The following is a 22,884-nucleotide window of genomic DNA, read 5'->3' as shown; positions in this document are numbered from 1 at the left end:
GTGTTAATTTCTCTGTGGGTCTATCCATGTAGCATTCACCTAGAAAGCACTTCCTGTGAAGTCGCCTGATATCATTCTGTCACTTTCTTTCCAAGATGGCATCCCTAGGGTTCTTTTACCATTACAAAATGTTTTGTTTTGTTTCTTAACCATACTTGTAAGGAAGTGAGCTATAAAAAAAAACAGGATATATATTAAGTCATAAATATTTATGGATTTGGTTTTTATTTAATTCATTCTCTGCCTTTCATAAATTGCTCTCCACCTGTGGACTTTCTCTGAGCCATATCAAAAGTTAGTAGGCAGTATTTGGGCCTTGGCAGGGGACCCACCATGAGTTTAATTCATGCTAAAATGATAAGCTTTATTTTGAGGAAGTAAAGTCTGAGGCTTTGAGGTATCTCAAAATACCTGATCCAGGGGTCACTCTGAGCCTTTCTTCTAAACATTTTAGGGTGCTCCAGGTCCTGATGGAAACAATGGTGCTCAGGGACCTCCTGGATTACAAGTGAGTATTTCTCCCACTCTTGTTCTTTTCTGCCCTAAAGTGAATCTGGTCTCCCAGAATGACTATCTCCCTTTTCTAGCCCCAAAGTTATGTCACTGGACAGTAATGGTCACTAAATTCCTTTATTTACACTGTCTTTCCTATCACTTTCAGGGTGTCCAAGGTGGAAAAGGTGAACAGGGTCCCGCTGGTCCTCCCGGCTTCCAGGTAAGTCATCTAAAACCTACAGAATGCTGTCTTTGGTCAGACTGCCCAGCTGGAAGTCACCATACTGCTCTCGCCCACCACCCAGAACATGATTTAAGAACTGAAGCAAAGAAGGGTTCATTTTTTTCAGGCCAACTTTCGTATACTGCTTTAATAACATACAATAGTTAGTGATCATGTTGACATTAGATAGTCCCCCCCAAAACCCAATTATTAGCAAATCCCCTGAATATAGCCATAAGATTGAGATTGATATTTCTTTCATGTAGGGTCTACCTGGCCCCTCAGGAACAACTGGTGAACTTGGCAAACCAGGAGAAAGGGTGAGTAAAACAAGTTATTATAAATTCACCTACATTTGGGACATTACCTCGTTTAATACCCTACTGCAGTGCAATTATATTCACAAAGGAAACTTCATATTTCATATGTTAATGATAGTGTTCCACATATGTTGGTACTGATGGAAAGAATGATCCAAGTTACTCAGTTTTGTTCAAATTACTTTGTTTTAAGGATTGAATAAAACATCACATTACAGAAGTAAAGTAAATCAATAAACATTCCACTTAATAGCCTTATTTTTTGTATTGCTCTTGGTAAATACAAACTATGTCCTTCCCCTTAGTGAAAAGTAAATGCACTGATTTTCCATCAAACTAGCCCCTTACAAATCACATTTAATGTTTTTCTTGGCATTCAGACATGGCACCACTATCCACAATCAGGGCATGAGTTCTGAGTCATTTTCTCTGTAATTGTGATGAATGTTTCTCAGTTCAGTTACATTATATGGCCTGGTCGTCTCTGTCAACAGTGGTGCACATTAAGGAGACAGCTGGTCAGTAATAAAAGAGATACACTTGGGTATACAACTAGATAATGTGCATAATATGACCATTTCTATTAAGACAGCAGCCTGTTATATGACTAAAAATAGGCAATGTCTGATATTATTCATCATTATTTATCATATTATCAAAGGAGATAGTCTATATGGTCACTTTTTTATAAATCAATAAACTAAATAATGGGAAACTTAAATTTCCTGATACCAGGTTCTAGGAAAGATGTAGCTTTGATGAATGGGATTCCCACTTTTTGTATCTTTCCATACACAACTGAAAGTTTTCTTGTTCCTAATAGCCCATGTACTGACACATACACACTCATGTAGGCAGAACCCATCTGACTTTATTTCACTGCTTCAAAAGTTTTCTAAATATCTTATTCATAAGTAGATTTAGAGAACATACATTAATTTCATGTCTTTTTTATTCTCATGTTTTGCCTAGGGTCTCCCTGGTGAATTTGGTCTCCCTGGTCCTGCTGGTCCAAGAGTAAGTATTATTTAATTAACTTCCATAAACTTCTGGATGTTTTTTAAAACAAGCTCTGTTTTCTCCTAAAAATTACTGATGACCTTGCAACAAGTTCCTGACACTCTTCTGTAGTCAAACATTATCTGTAGAGAGCATTTGATTTCTGACTTGATGGTAGACTTTTTTATTGAATTGCTCACATTTCTTACTAAACAACCACATGGTTATAAGAAATATAAATGAACTAACATATGTGTTATTTTCAGTGATTTATATAGACAAGCATGATATATTTATGACAGTGTCTTGACTTGAGCAAAAGAAAAGTAATATCTTACTAAGATTTCAAGTCAATTTTTGCAATGTGTGCTAATGTTCAAAATCTAAAGCTGAAATCATGAGTGTACTTTTACAAAAAATAAACAAATAAATAAATTTAGTTTGTCTATGGTCATTAGAATAACTAGAATGATTAGTTTGCTCCTAAAGTATCCTGTTATGTGGCTAGTTACCATATATCTGGGATGTCCAAACAAATTTAGTACCACAGAATCAAGTTATAACAAGGGGCTTTGAAACAGTTGCAATGTAGACTTATGTGTTAAATATTCTGGACCATAGAATGCTAAGTCAATGATATTTACATGCAAATTGGGAGATATTTAGGTAGATAGATAAATACACATACACATACATATACATATACATTTATCCTCTTTATAACTGTTGCATCAGTATTGAACATGCCCTTTCTGGCAAAAGGGAGCATGGATACGATAATATTTAATTTTATCTACACCTGGCATTACTATTCACCTAAAATGGCACAATGTTTCCCTTTGAATACTATGCATAACTGGCATCTCTTTTTTCCAATGGATCTAACACACACACACACACACACACACACACACACACACACAGCAAGCAAACAAACAAACAAAGCAAATTCAAAAGACTGAATATTATACTCTAAGAGCAACACATATATCATGGAAATTAGAGGTGAATGAGACTTTAAAGATTATCTCATCCCATTCCTTCATTTTACTAGTAGAGAAATTAAGGAACAATAATTATAATTTACTAATAAATGGCAGAACCAGGATTCAAAAGCTAAACAAGTGTGAATTCTAATGTGTAAAACAGTATCTTTGAAAATGATTAACAGTACAATACTTATTCTAATCCCTTTTTTACAGGGGGAGCGTGGTCCCCCAGGTGAAAGTGGTGCTGTAGGTCCTTCTGGCCCTATTGGAAGCCGAGGACCTTCTGGACCCCCAGGGCCTGATGGAAACAAGGTAAAATTATATGTTATATACTCTAGAATATACTCTAGAATAAGTAGATCCAATATACTCTAGAATAAGTAGATCCTTTAAAATAGTAAATAGTTTTTCAGATTTTTTTTTACTTATTTCTAGTCCTGTGATGATTTCCATGTCAGTAAATAACAAACTCATTCCAGTGGACCTGAATTTTCCCAAAAGAAGGAAAACCCAGTGTTCTAGACACATAAATGAATTAGTAGGGGTTTTCACTCTTTACTCATAACACTGTTTACGCTTCTGTTCTAATCTAGAAATGTCATATACATTTGGACACTATTTTTAGAGAACAAACTTTTACCTTCTTAACATTCTACTTCAGAGTAAAATTTCAAAAAGTAGTCTAAATTTTAATAAGAAAATTTATGATAAAAATTAACTGGACAGTACATTCACCCCAAAAACATAAACCTGAAAATTTGTTTCAAAATAGAATCTGTGGTTCAGATTTTAAAATATGTGGAATTACTTTAACCACAGTAAAGAAAAGGCAACTCATATTATTTCTGATTCTTACCTTTAAAGAAAAAAACATGTAAAGATTAGATGCAAAAAGCTATTTGTTATATAGAAGGCTATTAGGAAAAAATATAATGAAAGTAAGAGGGAGAAAGGAGGAAATAAGAGAGGAAATATGGTTCTGTGAGGTAGCACTTTCAAAGAGTTTCATCTCAGAAGCTAATCAACAGATTTTGAGTATGTGGAATTGCAGAGCTTTATATAAAAATGGAGGCTATAGTCCCCACTCTTAAGGAGATTAAAATGTAAACATCTCCTCAATTGATGAGGTCTCTTTCCATCTTCCCTGTCTGGGCTAAGAGATATATCCTTGAAAAATGTTTGTGGGCTAGCATTTTCCACTCTGCCTCCCATTGTCCTATCCAATTCTTTTCCATGCCCGACTTCCTTAAGAGGATTGGGAGCAGGTTACAGAAACATCACAGCCACCCACTCCCACTATCCTCTTCTCTGAAGTCACCACGTTATAACAGCGTCTGTCTGTTATAGCCAACCTTCTTTCAAAAGCCCTCCTTTATGTCTCTAAGTAGACAACAACATTATCTATTAAGCGTTTAAATTGGAATCCTTCAAGAGTTTGAGTTTTCATTTTCTTCTTGTGCCACTGAAATAATTGATTTCACATGTGTTTGATTGAAGGGCGAACCTGGTACTGTTGGTGCTCCCGGCACTGCTGGTGCAGCTGGTTCTGGTGGGCTTCCAGGAGAGAGGGGCGCTGCTGGCATGCCTGGAGGCAAGGGAGAAAAGGTACCCTCTTTCAGTGCTGGATCTTAATACATACTGCTGATGAGTTCTCACGAGAAGGCTGCTGCACAAGGTTGCTCGATTTTTTACAATTCTGGGCAGGTGGTCTAGTGGTGTTTTGATATCTGTCATGTGGGACTCTGGTCCCACTCCCCGCACAAGAACACAGGACATGGTGAGGCCAAAAAGGAGGACCAAGGGAGCCATAAATAGGAAAGTCATACCACTATAGTCTCGCTGGCGGCTGGTCGAGACACAAAAGTAAACATCCGCCAGTACCCCAACGAGGGGTCTTCCTGCACCCCCGTCTCACTGACGGCTGGGCGAGACACAAGAAGTAGGAGCAACACGATCCACAATCCACAATCTGCTTGCTAACCGCACTTGCTAGCTGCACTTGCTAGCCACAATCCACTGTCAGTTTTTCTGCCAACCAACCAACCCCCTTGCCAGCGCAGCCACGGCAGTTATATTAGTGGCTAATGGCTAACTGGGAACAGCTGATGGCCAACCAGTCACAGCTGATGGCCAACCAGTCACAGCTGATGGCCATCTGATTACAGCTGATGGCCATCTAATAACCAAGCCAGCACCTTTCGTGAGGCCGAGAGCCTGGAAACTCCTCTCTGGGACTCTGTCCCCACACTCTCTCTATATGTTTCCCTCTGCCACCTAGCACCTACACATTTCTAAACTCACTAATCTGGCAAAGTTCCTTGCTACCATGGAATTTCACGCCAACAGATGGTGTGTTGAGTAATACATGAGGCTCATTTTAATGCCACTAACAATAATGCCTCATCCTGCCCTAATTAATGGCAAGAAGCTATATTGAACAGCTGTCAACCGTGCTGTTGCATTACTTCTGCCGTAAGAGTGATTGGGCACTGAAGCCCACGGTGACGTTGCCTTGTCATTCCGTCCCCGTGAATTTGCACCTTGCTAGATTATGCTTGAGGAGGGTCATGGAAATTAAAAGAGAATATTTCCCAGAATAATCTGGGAAGGGCCTTGATTATTTTTTCTTTCTTTTCCTCATTCAGCATCCTATGGGATGGTAGGGAAGTGAGGCATGACTAAAGATTTTAAATGGCTGAGGCATAGCAGCATCTTCTGTAAAAATATTCCAGATTAATTTGGGTTCAAACATTTGGTCAGAAAACAAAACGTTGCTCCTGCTTTATGTTTTCAGGGTGAAACTGGCCTCAGAGGTGAAGTGGGTACCACAGGCAGAGATGGTGCTCGGGTGAGTAACATGGCGTCAGTTTGCTTGCACTTAGGCTCTCTTTCTTTTACATGTCACTCATTTTGAGTTGAGAAGCTTTCCAAAATAGAATTGACTAAAGAAGGATTCACGTTTAATAAGAGAGTATTCCATTTCTGCCTGGATTGGTGTCCGATAATGTCATTGTACCTGTTCCAAAAGAAAACTTCAACAGGATTTACCCATTGAAAATCTAGCCTGGATTTTCTACTTTCCTTAGTGTTAACCATACCAAGTATAAACTACAAGCTAAGAACTCTCGAGTTAATGGAACTTTAAAGGATTGTTGAAGTTATTGTAAGGCTTTAGAAGAAAACAATAACTCTTATATTGTTAAGAAGCCAGAACCTCTGACAAGGTCTTGTTTATTCAGATATATGCCTTAAGAATGTATCACTCAAAGAGCAGCCCCAAAGAGTAGCTGTTAATGCCATGGAGATGCCAAAGATAATCCCATAAAGGTATAATAGCCTTACCTGGAATGCTGGCATCATGGCTCTACAGACCATAAGCCTGGTTCTTTCTTTTCACCTCTCCCTCAGAGCTAATAACTCGCTGGGGCACATCCTAATAGTCCTGTCTCTGAATCACAGTCCGAACTGTTCCAAACAAGGCTACTCATTTGCTGCTCTTCAGGGAATTTCACAAGAGCAGAGCATTTACCTCTCCCCAATTCCTAACCTGCTTTTGACGTACACATTTCCATAACCTTTATCACTGGGGTACTCTCCTCCTGAGAGTGGCTTCTAATAGTCTCGATAATTAAAACTGAAATGCGTCAGAGGCTTTCTGGTTGTCTACCCAGAGGGCGCAGTGAAAGTTTCAGTCACTGTAGAAGCACAGCAAGGGGGAATAGCAAGGGTCCTTTTTGATAGTATGGGAGTGTCATTAGTAAGACTTGTTTCCTTTTTGGTACCAGGGTCCTCCTGGTGCCATGGGTGCCCCTGGTCCTTCTGGAGCCGCTGGTGACCGGGTAAGCATGCATTTTCACTGAGCTGAAACTCTCTGAGCCAATAGCTGTATCTAAAATTTCCTGCCTGCCTTAGCCCTCACCCTCCCCCACAGATCCCTAGCGATTCATTGTTATGGCTTGGTTTAAAGCCCACTTATTTGAAAGCCTGTCTGTTGAGATGGGGCAGCAGGAAACAAACACAGTGTGTTTAAAGTTCTCTTTCCCTTCCCATAGATGTGCCAGCTATGTGATCTATAATCTCTATCATTTGTTTCAAAGTCTTTCTCTGTTACCCATTAACAATATCCTAAAGCCTTCTCAAAGCCTTCAATTGTACCAAAAAAAAATCAATAAAACACATAGTACGCCCATTTCACATCGAACAGTCCACTTAAAATAGACCTTATTTATTGTATTGCACAGATTGCAGCAAATACATCAGGGCTGAGTTCATCTAAAAATTAAAATGTCCTCCTGGTATTGTGGGCACTGATTTATAGTGTTTTCGCAAGTGTATGACCAATACCATTTCTACCCCTAAAATGAATACAACATTAAGCAGAGTCAGAACCCACTTCACTGTACTCTGTGAGGTGCACACTGGTTATCTCTTCCAATGCACCTGCAAACCCTGACAAGGGCCCAACTCATTACCACCGTTCGCTCTCCCTTCCACCTCTGTGAGCATCTGTGTGAGTACCATGCTGATCTTTGGTCCCATCATAGGGTGAAGCTGGTGCTTCTGGTCCTTCTGGTCCTGCTGGCCCTCGTGGTAGCCCTGTAAGTAGAAACCTGGGTCATTTTGGGCACTAATGGCTTTAAGTGAATTTATTGGTGAATCTACGATTGCTAAGACATTTTTAAATCCCTCCTTCCACCTAGGGTGAACGTGGTGAGGTTGGTCCCGCCGGCCCCAATGGATTTGCTGGGCCTGCTGTGAGTATCATATTTCGCAGGTTAATCTGAAAACATCCCAAGTTGGCAAGTACAGTGATTTGGAATACTTGAACTATAAAACTGGTCTTTTCCCACAGGGTGCTGCTGGTCAACCTGGTGCTAAAGGAGAAAGAGGAACCAAAGGCCCCAAGGGTGAAAATGGTCCTGTTGGTCCCACAGGCGCCGTTGGACCTGCTGGCCCATCTGTAAGTTGAATTCACTGGTGGTCATCACAGCCTGTAGAGTTGCCCATGAAATCTTATAATTCCACATACATGAGTCAAGTGCCTACTACACGTAGCAGGGACTATACTAGATAGAAGATGATTTTAAAAGTCAGAATTAACATTTGCATGCTGTTTTACAATTTATAGAAGTCTCAGATATATTATCTTACTTCTTTGATAACCCCATCGGGAGGTAATAGTGAAGTAAGAACATTTATTTTGTATGACAGTTAATCATCTTTAATTTCTGGATTTGCTTCTGATAGAAATGGGAATGATCTCTTTGAAGAAAAGAATAAATTTGTAAGAATTGTCTTATGATTTGACCCCATCTTTTTGTTTTTGTTTCCATTTAGGGTCCAAATGGTGCCCCTGGTCCTGCCGGAAGTCGTGGTGACGGTGGTCCCCCTGTGAGTAATTAGAACAGACTCTGATAACTTTTCTTTCTTCAAAATCTATTACGGACAACTTGAAAGTTTGGAAATTTTTAAAAAATTGGACCTATAATAAGGAGACACTGAGATTCATATTAACTCTATTCAGAGAAATTCTGAAATTGAAGTTAAGGACAGGTTCATGGGATGTTAACTTACTCCCAGCTGGAACTCAGTGCTGTGTATGTTGCTACCACCTCACTTGAGATAATAACCAAAATTAACCCCAGGTACTTTGTGAAATGGGTAGCGTATTTCTTTGGCACCCTGTATTCTTTTGTTCATGCCCCCTTCTTTTGCCTGACCAAGTCTAGAGACCCAGAGCTCCCCAGGAATGAACTCCACTGACTCCTTCCTTCTTTCACTGGACAGCAATTAATACTCTTGGTCTTTGGTTGTATCTTCCCTTTGTAAACAAATTTACTTATTCAGTGTCCATTCCTTTAGCACCCAGCCAGGTGGTTAAGACAGTTATTAATATATACACATCCATGTATAATGGCATAGTGTCTTATCTTCTAGCTCGTACACCCTTCAGGTAACATGTTGACATTTCAAAAAGAACCATCAGAGCCTTAATGCAAAATATGGGTGTGGTACCTGAGGACATGCAGGAAGATGTGTAGAGATGGAGGGTCTTAGGTGTTCTGGTTAAATAATACCTTTCATGAGATGACCACTATCTACTCCTTGGTCTATCCCTGGTCACCTGGTATCAAGGATTTGGCAGAAGAGAAATTTCCATTTTACCCAAATCCCTAAAGTTGGTGTTGATTATAGAATTTCAATGTGCTTGGTTCTTAGGGCGTCACTGGTTTCCCTGGTGCTGCTGGACGTACTGGTCCTCCTGGACCCAGTGTAAGTAAATCACTTCAAAATATGTCTTTATTCACTCTAGCAGAAGGACCTGGCTTTTGGTAGGAAACTAGTAAGAAACTCTCTTTGAAAACATGCTACCAATATTTAGTTATTACTTTCCTGACCTGAAATCATTTTTTTCTGAACCATTAAGGCAAAATAATCACAAATTATATTTTAGAATATCAGTTTAAGAGGATTTTATTCATGTGAACAGAAGTCCCCTTTTTGGGGCATGGTCTCTTTGTTAAAAATAATTTTTTTTTGTTTTTAAAAAAAGCACAATTTTAGTCACATATCAGATATTTCTATATCTAATTACCCTTTATGGCCAACATTCTGCCTCCGTTGTTAAAGTGTAATTGTTCCTGAATTTCAAGGTGGTTTGGCCTCTAATTTAATTCTGATTCAGACTCTCCTGTCAGGACTCAAGAGAATTTAATTAATTACCCAGGATTAAGTCTTCCAGTTAAGGTTTCAGGGGGAAAAATAGCAAAGATGTTGATTTCTTGGAATTCTCTTACAGGTTCATAACAGAAAAATCTTCATTCCCTGTAGGCATTTAATTAAAGCTAGTTGAGAGCATATGCGATTCCTCATTTATGAACAAAATGCCAGTACTGGCTTTCTTCAAAAAGAAATGAGTGGAGTCCTCCAAAACCCAAAGCCCCATTCATTTACAGCTAACTCTTATCACTCTACATAGTTCCAATATGCCAGGTCACCGGTGTCACACCACTGCTTGTCGTCACAGACATTTGACAGAGCTTCGGCCTCAGTCACTTTATTATGGCCTGAGGAAGATGGAGTTGCTTCTTTCTACAAGAAAGAACATTAAAAAGTCAAAACAGTTCCTCCCAAATGCCAGGATGTCATTTTGTGGCTTCACTCTGCATCTTACTATCTCGAACCTCAGCTCCTCTCTTCCAGGTCTGTGATGATTAACAGAAAGTAAATGACCTTGTACATTTGTGCACAGGGTATCACTGGCCCTCCTGGTCCCACTGGTGCTGCTGGTAAAGAAGGAGTTCGTGGGCCTCGTGGTGACCAAGGTCCAGTTGGCCGAACTGGAGAAACAGGTGCCGGTGGCCCCCCTGGTTTTACCGGTGAGAAGGGTCCCTCCGGAGAGCCTGGTACTGCTGTAAGTAATCTCAAACTCTTTTTTCTTAATACTTTGTGTTGAATTAAAATAAAACCCTTAAACAAATCTTCAAATGGTGTATATGTGTTGATGAGTATTGCTGGTTTTCAAGTAGAGCTCAACTGAGCCAGGAAATCTATCCCAAAGATATTGAGGTGTAACAGCTTCAGCTGATGCTCAGAAAGCACTAGATGGGGGTGACAATAAATGAGGAAACTCGCTCTTTTTATCAAAACAGCTCTGTAAGCTGTTGAGGGCACCTTACTGGTACTGGGATTAATAGAATCCCTTTGCCGTAGTCATCCTACTGTACATTAATCACTCTCAGTAAGCTACCAATTCTTTAAACGTGCATTGTCCAGTATTATTGCTACTCTGAAATGTGCGTTTACTAGACCTGGTTCAATTGGAGGCCAAGGTCAAAATTTTCTTCCTGGCACAGATTCTATAGAAACTCTAATCCATCACCCCAGATGGCTTCATTAATCTCCACCACATATTTTTTTTTAATGTTGTTCCATTGGTCTCAAGGAGGAACCAGGTACAAAGAAATATATATATATATATGTTGAGAAATATACATCTGTCATCACCAGAGAAAAGGATATCCAAGGATGTGTCCTGCTAATATCCTCTAAACTGAGGATAGCTCATTCTAACAATCCTCAAGCCAACCTAGGATATCACTTATGGTCTTAACAGTAACACTCAGTATTTGTCATCTTGCTCAGGGACCTCCTGGCACTCCAGGTCCTCAGGGTCTTCTTGGTGCTCCTGGTATTCTGGGTCTGCCAGGCTCTAGAGGTGAACGTGGTCTACCAGGTGTTTCCGGATCTGTGGTGAGTGTTTGACACCATTCTTATGTTCATTAACATAATAAAAGATTTTAAAAGCTGCCACTTCAAATGTGACAGATTGATCACTGAATAACTCCACTTAAGATTTTTTATTCATGGCATTTTCTTTATACAGATCACATGTCACTTATTTAAGAAGCTTTAATACTACCTTACTTAGACACACGCAATAAAGACACAGCTTCACATTATGCAGAATGATTTTTGTTCTTCTTACATGCTTAAGAATGATATAAGCTCTAATTGCATTCACTCCTCTGCAATATGAAATGCTGGCACCATTTATCCTGTAGGAAGAATGAAACTCTGGAAGTTCTAAATCATTCCATTAAACCTTATACGTGACAGCAACTAGGAACCATCTCATCTCCATAAATTCTCTCAATTTTATGAATTCATTTCATTCAGGCTATCAGATGAAACTAGGTTTGCCTCATACAGAGCAACATTTCAAAACGACATAAAACTGACCATCATAAAAGTCTGTAGGAGGAGGGCAAGAATGACACTAATGACACTTCTTACCATTTTGTGGCCTAGTCACTTTCAATTTACCTTCTTTCTTCACACTGTAATCTCCTGGCTAGGAATGTTTTAGGTGGCTGAGATTGGCACTCAGTTCAATGAGGAATGTTGTTTTGTCTTCTCTGCTTTTTTAGGGTGAACCTGGTCCTCTCGGCATTTCAGGTCCACCTGGGGCCCGTGGCCCCCCTGGTGCTGTGGGTAATCCTGGAGTCAACGGAGCTCCTGGAGAAGCCGGTCGTGATGTGAGTCTAGCACTTGGTTTGTAAAGTCAAGCCTAGCACTGTTTCATGGTGTGCAACTTTATATCCTGAGCGAAGCTTCTCTTGTTTCAAGTTTCTAAACAAGATGTCTGATTTGTCGTAATGTCTACATATACTGACCACTCATAGTAGTGAAAATATGAAAGATTACTGGACTGGGGATTAGGTCTTTAAATAGCATACTTCAAAGTTGGCCAAAATATTAAAAACCTCTAAAAAAATCAAGGTTGGTAAGTTCTTGTCCTTATTCTTAACAGTCTAAAAGGGGCTTCTCTATTGAGCACTGGGAGTGATGAAGGCAGAACAGCTGAACTGTTCTCGGGCTAGTGAGCTACAGACCCTCACGACTGCCTTTATTGGCATTATGTCTTCACAGGGCAACCCTGGGAGCGATGGTCCCCCAGGACGCGATGGTCAACCTGGACACAAGGTTGGTGTACATCTTCATGTTTCTCTAATTTAAAAGTGATGAAAATGCAGGCCAGATTGATGCTAAGTTTCATTTTGCCTCTGGTAGGGAGACCGTGGTTACCCTGGCAATGCCGGTCCCGCTGGCGCTTTGGGTGCACCTGGTCCTCATGGCCCTGTGGGTCCCACTGGCAAACATGGAAACCGTGGTGAACCTGTAAGTTGTAAATACCAGTCCCTTAATGCTGTCATCCTCACACGCTTCACTTCTGACCGCCCCACACTTGGTCACTGTGGGGGCCTGGGGAGGAAGATCGGGGGCTTGGCTGAAGACTTACTGTTTTGTGTTTTGACTAATGGTTCTCTTTTTCAATTCACAGGGTCCTGCTGGTTCTGTTGGTCCTACCGGGCCCGTTGGTCTACGAGGTCCTAGTGTATGTACATGGTGAAGCTTTCTTTACAAATTAATACTTGGGATCAATACAGATGGTCCGTTAAGAAAATAAATAGTATATAGATTAGATTTTATCTTTTAAAAAAAATTTAGTCCATGTTGAGAATTGCTACGAATAGCTTTTAAATCTCTTCTATTTCAAATATCTTCTGCTTGTTTGTATTAAATAATCATGAAGATCTAGCCAACTTTATATATGGCTCAACTAAAGCAGATTAGGAGAGAGGAGTAGCACCCCATGGCCTTTAGAACTTTACATGTCTTCATGACATTTATCAACAGATTAAACAATATTTGTTGAGAAGTGAGTGTCATTTAAAAAAAAAAAAAGTAAATATCCTATCTGTCCTCTTTCCTTACAGGGCCCACAAGGTATTCGAGGTGATAAGGGAGAGCCTGGTGATAAGGGTCCCAGAGGTCTTCCTGGCTTAAAGGGACACAATGGATTGCAAGGTCTCCCTGGTCTTGCTGTAAGTAAAATGAGGACATACAGCATATATGCAAATCTTAAAGGCCTTCAACTTGAAATGATCTTCCTCAAATTTTCACTGTGATTGTTCTAAAGTGCCCTATATCACATTCATTTCCCATTCTCTGGCTAATTCCATCTCTTGGAGATAATGCTATTTCATCCCAACATGAAAAGGTGAGGGTTAAGGGAGATATATTAAAATCTCCTGGCAACAATGTCCTTCAACCCCACTTAAAATAAATATAATTAGAGGAATGACTAATAGTGCACTGCTGAAATAGCTTGTAGGAAAAAAAAAATAATTGAATATAATAGACATAATGGGAGAAAAGAGCCCCATTTTACATTTTCAATTTTCTCAATCCTGAGTTCATTGAAACTAAAGTTTTCCACTCAATTTTTAAAAATCTATTTATCAACACGTGTTCTGAAAATGTGATTTTTTTTTCCTGTCCTTTCTTTAAAGGGTCATCATGGAGATCAAGGTGCTCCTGGCTCTGTGGGTCCCGCTGGTCCTAGGGTAGGTCAATCTAAGAGATATTTAGCTCTGAAATATAGCCAATGCCGGGCAGGGAGCCCCAGGCCTCTGCTCTCTTGGGAGGTTTTCACTGGCTCACACAGACTTGGTATCCTTCTTCCCTAGGGCCCTGCTGGTCCTTCTGGCCCCGCTGGCAAAGATGGTCGCACTGGGCATCCTGGTACAGTCGGACCTGCTGGCATTCGTGGCACTCAGGGTAGCCAAGGTCCTGCTGTAAGTATTATTTGGGGAAAGAATAAAGGGTATCAGTCACCTAAGGCATGTTTTCTTCAGACTAAATCAGGAGTATTATATCAACACATTAAAGTGGTCCCTGAAATTTCTCTGAAATATTCTCTGAAATATGTAAAAATGGTCTGTACGTCACGAGCTATTTAAGCCCATCCCTGCATGTATGCCTGGGAGCAAGTTGTTTATTTACATGAACTTGATTCTTTTGTACTTATTAGAACATGCTTTTGTATAATGCCCATCTGAAATCCTGCTGTCCTTGAGGTGTCTCACTGCAACCCAATACAAAGCCTCCTTTTTCTCGCTTTCCCCTTTGCAGGGTCCCCCTGGTCCCCCTGGGCCTCCTGGGCCGCCCGGCATAAGTGGTGGTGGTTATGACTTTGGTTTTGACGGAGACTTCTACAGGGCTGACCAGCCTCGCTCACTGCCTTCGCTCAGACCCAAGGATTATGAAGTTGACGCTACTCTGAAATCTCTCAACAACCAAATTGAGACCCTTCTGACTCCCGAAGGCTCTAGGAAGAACCCAGCTCGTACCTGCCGTGACTTGAGACTCAGCCACCGAGACTGGAGCAGCGGTAGGTCAAGATGGTCCAAGTCACACTGAGCTGTCTCACAGGTTGGGCTTCTCAAAATCAGTTCCCACTGACACTTAGAATGAAAGGTATTTGCGTAAAAACTGTATTAGGTGACATCATAATTAATGGAGCACTTTGTTCTCCCAGCCATTACCAATTCTCAAGCTTCTCTTCATATATATATGATTTTTCCCTCTTCGTGGTAATATGTATCCTGATTTGATTTTTCACAGAGGAGAGAAGGAACTGTCTAATCTTGAAAATAGCTACTCTCTTCCTGTTAAATGTGGGGTAAACAATATAACCGTACAATCAAAATGTTACTTATGAGAATCAAAATCTTTGACTAGTAATTATTAGAACCTATGCGTCACTCAATGAGAGATTTTATGATGTGGGTCTTCTTTTCTTAAAAGGTTACTACTGGATTGACCCCAACCAAGGATGTACTATGGATGCCATCAAAGTGTACTGTGATTTCTCTACTGGCGAAACGTGTATCCAGGCTCAACCTGAACACATTCCAGCCAAGAACTGGTACAGAAGTTCCAAGGTCAAGAAGCACATCTGGTTAGGAGAAACTATCAACGGTGGTACCCAGGTGAGGATCCCTACAAACATTCCTCCGCCTTACTAAACAATATTTTTTAGGATTGTTTGCTTTTTTTTCTCATTATCTGTATTTTAATCCTTTACCAAAATGGGCTTATGGAAAGAACCTACTCTTTTCTTGGGTTCCAGTTCTGTCCTAGAGTCCATATTAAAGATAGATTGATTGGACATAGCGATACAATTCAAAGTTATAATGCAAATTTGACTTAACTAATAATCACTGAAGAAACTGACTAGTGTCATTTAGTGTAAAGGAGTATGAGCCAGCATATAGCCCCATACTCATGCATACGTATTTTCAGATCATGAACTGTTCTGAATTTTCAGTCAAATCTTTTCACCAACTTTACTGAATGCCTACTGATGGATATTACTGAAAAAGAAAAAGGTTCAGATCTCATCTCCTTGCTCTCTTATTCTAAAGAAGAAACATACACAGAAAGGCTTATCTGAAAGAAGTACCTTTTTGAAATGACCTTGCCTCAGCCTGGTCATTCCTCTCTCCCTTCTAAGTAACTAATGCTTCAAAGACTCGTGAATTTTGTTTCCTTCAAAAGTACCTTCTTCCTAAGGTTCAGATATGAGTCCATTATTTCTCCCTATACCAGACTTTTTTTTTTTTAATTTGACTCTTAGTATCTGAGTCCTTCTCCACTTAACTGGAATTCCCATCCTATTCTCTGTAGTTTGAATATAATGTTGAAGGAGTAACTACCAAGGAAATGGCTACCCAACTTGCCTTCATGCGCCTGCTGGCCAACCATGCCTCTCAAAACATCACCTACCATTGCAAGAATAGCATTGCATACATGGATGAGGAGACTGGCAACCTGAAAAAGTCTGTCATTCTGCAAGGCTCCAATGATGTTGAACTTGTTGCCGAGGGCAACAGCAGGTTCACGTACACTGTTCTTGTAGATGGCTGCTCTGTAAGTAATAGTGAAATATGGGAATAGCATTTGTTTGGGGGTGGGAGTGGGGGTGGAGTCCTAGTTTAGAGCATTAAATGAACAGATAAATGAGAGACCTAACTTATTCAATCTTTTTTTATAAATGTGTTTATTTAAATTCAGATGGAAAATCCAGAGTATTCTTATCAGATATTGCCTTCCTAAATTCTCTGAAATACCCATAACTTAAAATTTCTTGAGGTTAAAAGGGCTCAAGCTCTAATTTATAGTTACGTGTTTTTTATTGTACTTATTAGTACAATATTGTACTTATTAGTACAATATGATTATTTTTCTTCATGTTTTCTCTGCAATATGCTATAAATGGAAAAAAAATTAAAATGCACTAATAGCAGTACTGCATACGCCGCAATTCTCCTTTCCTCACCCCCGACATACATCCTACAAATGATGACATAGAAATAAATCACTTAGAATATGTATTGAAATGTTTTTAAAAAAAAAAAATTAGATAGGGAGGAAGCTTCTCCCGCTAAAGAGACCAATGAGGCTGTTGTTTCAAAGATGAGCTTGTGGATCTGGGACCCATGTCTTGAGAATGACAGAAGCCCAAAAGTGTTTCTTATACTGTCTGAGGCTCAGATGATATTAGATTCAGAAATAGTCTGCTTTATGTATGTTTCTCCTTCTCTCTTTTTTAAACAGAGAAAGACAAATGAATGGGGAAAGACAATCATTGAATACAAGACAAACAAGCCATCTCGACTGCCTATCCTTGATATTGCGCTTTTGGACATCGGTGGTGCTGACCAAGAATTCAGTTTGGACATTGGCCCAGTCTGTTTCAAATAAATGAACTCAACCTAAATTAAAAGAAAGGAAATCCAAAAGACAACTTTCTCTCTTTGCCATTTCTTTTTCTTCTTTTTTAACTAAAAGCTGAATCCTTCCATTTCTTCTGCACATCTACTTGCTTAAATTGTGGGCAAAAGAGGAGAAGGATTGATCAGAGCATTGTGCAATACGATTTAATGAATTCCCTCTCCCTTACCCCCTTCCCCAAAAGATTTGGAGGTTTTTTTCAACACTCTTACACCTGTTGTGGAAAATGTCAACCTTTGTAAGAAAACCAAAATAAAAATTGAAAAATTAAATAAAAACCATGAACATTTGCACCACTTGTGGCTTTTGAATATCTTCCACAGAGGGAAGTTTAAAACCCAAACTTCCAAAGGTTCAAACTACCTCAAAACACTTTCCTGTGAGTGTGATCCATACCATTAGGTGCTGACCTAGACGGAGATGAGCTGAGGTACTTGTTGTGTTTTGTTCACAATACAAAGGTGCTAAATAATAGTATTTCAGATACTTGAAGAATGTTGATGGTGCTAGGAGAATTTGAGAAGAGATACTTCTCTGTCTTGAGCTGTGTTGTGCTTTTTCTTTTTTCCATTTGATTTTGCATCAGTATTTTACATCGTATCCCTGAATAAAAGTGTGTGGTTCATTTGCCCAACATTGTCCTCTTCTTTAAATTCAGCACTTGTTTCTTGCCAGTCTCATTTTCATCCTCTCCCATGGTTCCAAAGAAGCCTTGTTTCTCGGACAAGCAGGAAAATTAAATTGTACCTATTTTGTATATGTGAGATGTTTAAATAAATTGTGAAAAAAATGAAATAAAGCATGTTTGGTTTTCCAAAAGAAAACATTGAGTAAAATTCCTTGCTTCGATGCTCTTTGCAATATAAATATGGATGATGGCACCTCTCCCAGCCATTAGACTGAATGTTTCACATTAGATAGAAACTATGCGAAAATGGCAGTTTGGTATAATAGAAAGAGCAGAGAACAAGGACACAGGAGAGCTGAGCACCTATTCTGGCTCTGCTCCTTTTGGCTCATTGACCCTGAACACTTCATCTTTCTGAGTTTCAGTTTCTATGAGTACATTTTTAATATGGGGTAGATTCTTTCTCTGAACTGTTAACATGTGCCCTATTCAACATACATAATACCTGAGCAACATGGCATTGTTAACCTAAGTTTATTCTAAATATAGGGCCGTAGAACCTTATGGTTTATTACCCATTAAGCCCTTTGAAACAGTGGCTGAAAGTTGGTCTGTGCACAATTAATACTCTTAACTAAAACTGTTTCAAATATTCAGTAAAAATGCCATACACTTAAACCTGATGCAACTGAGTACAATGCCTGTTGAGAAGTAATGTGTGTGCTGTCAATCAGCATAGACAGTTGTGGATAATAGTACCACGAACACCCACCTGCCAAATCAAGTTCATTTTCCTCCCCTGCACCCTTCAATGACATCTTTAATACACTTAAACATAGTAATGTGTCAAGTAAAATGTTAAGATTCGTTTAGAGCTTATTTCCTGTTGCAGAACATAATTGTAATTGTAATATTTGCCTCCCGTGATAAGTCATCTCAAGAGTCAATTAGTTTTAAAAGCAAAAGACTGAACGTGATGAAAATCTAGCATTGACTCTAAAAAGTTAGCAAGGTCTGTTAACCAAATGGTAACTTCAAATTACGGTCCTTCCACCACCTGAACCAAAACACTGGGTTGTTTGTTAAAAGGCAGATTCTCAGTCCATATCCACCAAATTGAGACTTAGTAAGGAACCAGTATGCTCAAAGTACCTTATAAAATTCTGATGTGCACTAATTGGGAAACCACTGGTTAAGGTGATTTCCACAATCCTTTGTAGCTCTGATTTTCTGTGTCTGGCAAGAATGAATCAATATACCTGACCAAACGATATAAAGAAAACTAAACCTCTGAGATCTAGTACTCCCCACAAGTTAGTAATTGAAATAGCCCAGGCAAACTTACTTGATAACCAGTTAGAAATCTCTGGGTTAGACATATGTTATGGCTTCAGGCTGATAGTACAAGAAACAACCATAAGTTTAGTATAAAGAAGGGAGAAAGATAAGACGGAAGAAAACCGATACTTACTGAGGAGCAACTATGAGCCAAACACTATGCCAGATTATGACAACAATGACATTTGTCAAACTGAATCCAAATCGGCAGATTTCCTAAGCCCACAGTCACTTAATTATCAATGGGAGACTAAAAGTAAATAGTTAAACAAATAATGGTATATCCGATGGACAACAATGGGGAATAAGTGATGGTGTACTCAATAAATATACAAATGAGAAATAAATAATGGAATATCTAACACATAATAATAGAAAAACATAGTGAAATACATTTTCATATCCCAATAACATTTATGAGGATGATTAAACAAAAGAAAAATGCTTAGGATGGAATGTTACAATCTTTACAATATAATATACAAATACATTGTCAGAAATATATTCAAATACATATAAGGTGCTAAGAGTAGGTGCATTACCTAGTAATGATAGGAATAATTTTATGCCTAAATTGGCTGTAATATAGTTATGTTACTTTTATCACTTACAACAATTTTACTCTTAATATATTATGAAAAATTATAAGCAGTCAACAAGTGTAAACAATCCTGGTTGAGGAGTGGCCAGCTCCAGGAAAGGGGTCATCAACCTCCCGCCCACATATTTTCTGAAAGGGAAGAAAAAGCCTAGCCTAAGAGTCATCATTCACCAGGTCCCAGCCACTCCGGGGATCTGGGGAGGGGTGTACAAAGCTGTACCCAGCAACAGCAACCTCAAGGATCTCACAGTTCAGTTGCAAAGAGAGAATCGAATAATGGGTGAGGGCAATTTTAAACAAAGTGTCCCCCGAGGATAACAGAGGACACTATTAATTAAAGAGAGGGAGTCTCGGGAAATTAACCCTAGCCTCCTGAGGTAATGGTGATATTTGAATTGAGCTGGCCAGCTCCTGCCAAGATCTCATTTCACCACCAAGCTCTCTATCTGGCCAAATGCTTGTTCTCTGACAGCCAGGTATGAGAGCAGTCTGCTACTTACCAAGCCAGAGGTCCACTGTACATGCTGCCATGGCGTGGGCAATGTACTGAAGGCTTGTCCACTGTACGGCCAACCCTCTCTTTAGAGGCTAGTCACCAGGCCCCAGGGACCCTCCTCACAACACCTCCTGACCCTTGCTCCTGTGAAGGTCAGCCACCTCTATCTAACTCGTGCCCGTGTGAGAGGCAAAAAGACCACACATAAGAGAGGAAAGGAGCGAGGTAGCCAAGACGAAAGGGGGGGAGATATTAATCAAGTCTGGTCAAAAGAGTCATTTAAAATTCGAGGATCGATACAGCTAACGCACTGGCAAACAGCACCAACACCTGGGCGATGCTGAACACATTTATTATCTTTAATGCCAGAAGACTCGTTTATGCTGTTCCACTTAATATCACCAAAAGGGAAGTTCAGAAATTGGATTATGTATAAGAAAAGTTGGAAATGTCATTTTGGGTCCGAACAACAAGCCATCTAGATGACTACTTTACCTTTGACGGTGGCACCAGGGGAAATTTGGGAGAAAGAGAGTGGTTGGCACTTCCCATGAAGCCATCCTCAAAACTCCCATTTAATAACCCATTATAAATCTTTTTTTTGTACATAGATGTATCTAAGGCCTTCCAGAGCCCTCTATCTGTTTTGAAATATGTTGGTATTACAGTACCAACAGGAGAGAGCTAAGGCTGGACTGTTAGCTCAGCTTCCTGGCCCTCAGATCAAGTAGATAAAATACGTTTCTATCCTTGTGCCTGGATCAGCCGAAGATTTGGCAACTCAGTGTCCTCACAGAGCACCAGGAACTGCAGCAAAGAGGCCCATCATGATTGACTTATCTCTGTGGTTCAGTGAAGAGAGCACATTAATTTTTAGTCAGCAGCCAAGGTTCTGAGCAGCAGCTCCACCCCTGACTAGCCAAGGGCCTTGGGAAAGTCTCTGAAGTTATCTGAGAATTCGACATACTTGCTCTCAGGGATTTCCATTGGCTACCTACTCTGTCTGTCTCACAGTGGGAGGATTAGATGGGGCCGGTGTGAAACTGCTTAGTGAGGCGTGAACACATGTTACTTGTCATCATTAGGTCAGAAACGTCCAGTCACTGGTAGTCACCTCATAATTTACTCTCCTATTCCTGACCCTCCCGTTTAGGAAGAGGAGAGACTGTAATTTACATTAAATTAGCATCACAATCTAAATTGGTAGTCTATCAATTTTGAGTCATGCCTCCCTATCAGTAAAAATGTGAACTCTTACAACTCATTCTGTTAATCGACTTATATATAAATATTACAGGTGGACTGTGGTACTAATATAGAGTGCAATATAAAACCTACATGGAAAAACACTTTGAAAGACAGAAAGAAAATTCCATACTCCAGTGGATCGGTTGGCGCACACGCTGGGGTGCCTGTACCTCTTCCCACTCCCCATTTTAGAGACTACTGCTCAAAACAAGGCTTCATGGGGGGACTCGGGGGAGAGCACAACATCAATGAAGTCCTGAAACAGAGTGACAAATTTTGTGTATATGTGCATTTTTCTTGGATAAGGGTCCACAACTTTCTTCAGATACTCCAAGGGGTCCATGACCAAAATATATGTCATTAACTACTAACTGAGGGAAGTACTACTCACTTCATTAAACCTTGAACTTTTCTGAACTATGACTGTCATATCTCATCTTGAGTCTTGTACTCAGAACATGCTGTCTCTCCTAAGACCTGAGAGAACCAACCAGCACTGGCCCAAACTAAAATAAAGGTTTGTGTTTCGCTCTTCCATTTCCCTGCTGTGAGCCCTCTGTCCTATGCTTTAACAAGGCTTGGCAGATGTTTTGTGAGGCAGCCTTGTGCTTTGCAAAATCAAAATGTGCTTGTCCACAGAATCTTTCCAAGTAAGAACAAATTCAATAACGGAGATCGATTAATGAGTTGTTCCTTTTAGGTAAAATATACATATGTTCGTTACATGTTTTTTAGAAAGAAGCTTTAACCGAAAGTGATTATAATTCCTGCTACCATAAAAGGTTGTAAGGATAAAAATTGGAACATGTTTTTCAGGGACCCACAAATCACCCCGTAGAACCAAAGGTCTCCTCCTCATCTGACTGCTCCCAAGCAGAGCTGTTGTTCTGAGCCCAAGGTATAAGAGTAATTTTGGCCAGAATTAACAATCCTAGTGGATTCTAGAAAGGTGTTCCTTAAAACTGCAATTCACCACATGTTTAAAAAAAATTCAAACCGGACTGGTGGGGGGAGGCAGAAGAAGGGGAAAAAAATTTATAAACACAAAAAGTGCTTCACCACTAAAGTGAATATTTTTTCCTAGTGCAGCATTGCTCTTAGTATCCAATGACTTAATTAACCATAAACAGCAAGGCGGGGAGGGGAACCAGAAACTTTTTTTTCAAATGGAATCTATCACTACCAGGCAGGATAAGAACACCTCCTCACAAACCACTGTGCTGAGTGGATGGCATTTCTCTTCCTACAGGATGCCTCTTCAAATTCACTGCTCCCCCTGCTGCCTGGATAGTAGAACACCCCAGTCTTTTAACACTGCTACTTCATGCACACCATCAGAGAATGAAAACTCAGTTCTAGGAGGAGAAAAATAAAACAACTTCCTCTGCTTATTTCCTGTTTGCTC

General features: G+C 39.8%; 1 protein-coding gene across 2 annotated transcripts in view; it reads left to right on the top strand.

Annotated features, from left to right (window-relative positions):
- COL1A2 (collagen type I alpha 2 chain) overlaps positions 1-17,999 on the top strand; it is a 37,629-nt gene extending 19,630 nt beyond the window's left edge. For both annotated transcript variants that reach the window (XM_081079545.1, XM_081079546.1), the window contains 26 exons: positions 455-508; positions 662-715; positions 985-1,038; positions 2,011-2,055; positions 3,240-3,338; positions 4,524-4,631; positions 5,821-5,874; positions 6,812-6,865; positions 7,571-7,624; positions 7,727-7,780; positions 7,879-7,986; positions 8,364-8,417; positions 9,246-9,299; positions 10,279-10,440; positions 11,172-11,279; positions 11,957-12,064; positions 12,459-12,512; positions 12,600-12,707; positions 12,871-12,924; positions 13,307-13,414; positions 13,883-13,936; positions 14,060-14,167; positions 14,505-14,763; positions 15,180-15,364; positions 16,062-16,304; positions 16,992-17,999. In XM_081079545.1, the coding sequence (XP_080935671.1) occupies positions 455-508; positions 662-715; positions 985-1,038; positions 2,011-2,055; positions 3,240-3,338; positions 4,524-4,631; positions 5,821-5,874; positions 6,812-6,865; positions 7,571-7,624; positions 7,727-7,780; positions 7,879-7,986; positions 8,364-8,417; positions 9,246-9,299; positions 10,279-10,440; positions 11,172-11,279; positions 11,957-12,064; positions 12,459-12,512; positions 12,600-12,707; positions 12,871-12,924; positions 13,307-13,414; positions 13,883-13,936; positions 14,060-14,167; positions 14,505-14,763; positions 15,180-15,364; positions 16,062-16,304; positions 16,992-17,138 (2,544 nt within the window). In that variant the 3' untranslated portion in view covers positions 17,139-17,999. The remainder of the gene's footprint in view (positions 1-454; positions 509-661; positions 716-984; positions 1,039-2,010; positions 2,056-3,239; positions 3,339-4,523; positions 4,632-5,820; positions 5,875-6,811; positions 6,866-7,570; positions 7,625-7,726; positions 7,781-7,878; positions 7,987-8,363; positions 8,418-9,245; positions 9,300-10,278; positions 10,441-11,171; positions 11,280-11,956; positions 12,065-12,458; positions 12,513-12,599; positions 12,708-12,870; positions 12,925-13,306; positions 13,415-13,882; positions 13,937-14,059; positions 14,168-14,504; positions 14,764-15,179; positions 15,365-16,061; positions 16,305-16,991) is intronic.
- The last annotated feature ends 4,885 nt before the right edge of the window (positions 18,000-22,884 follow it).

Source organism: Rhinolophus hipposideros (assembly GCF_964194185.1).
Source record: "Rhinolophus hipposideros genome assembly, chromosome: 18".
In the NCBI taxonomy this organism is placed as follows: Eukaryota; Metazoa; Chordata; class Mammalia; order Chiroptera; family Rhinolophidae; genus Rhinolophus; species Rhinolophus hipposideros.
This window is presented reverse-complemented; position numbering and strand designations above follow the sequence as displayed.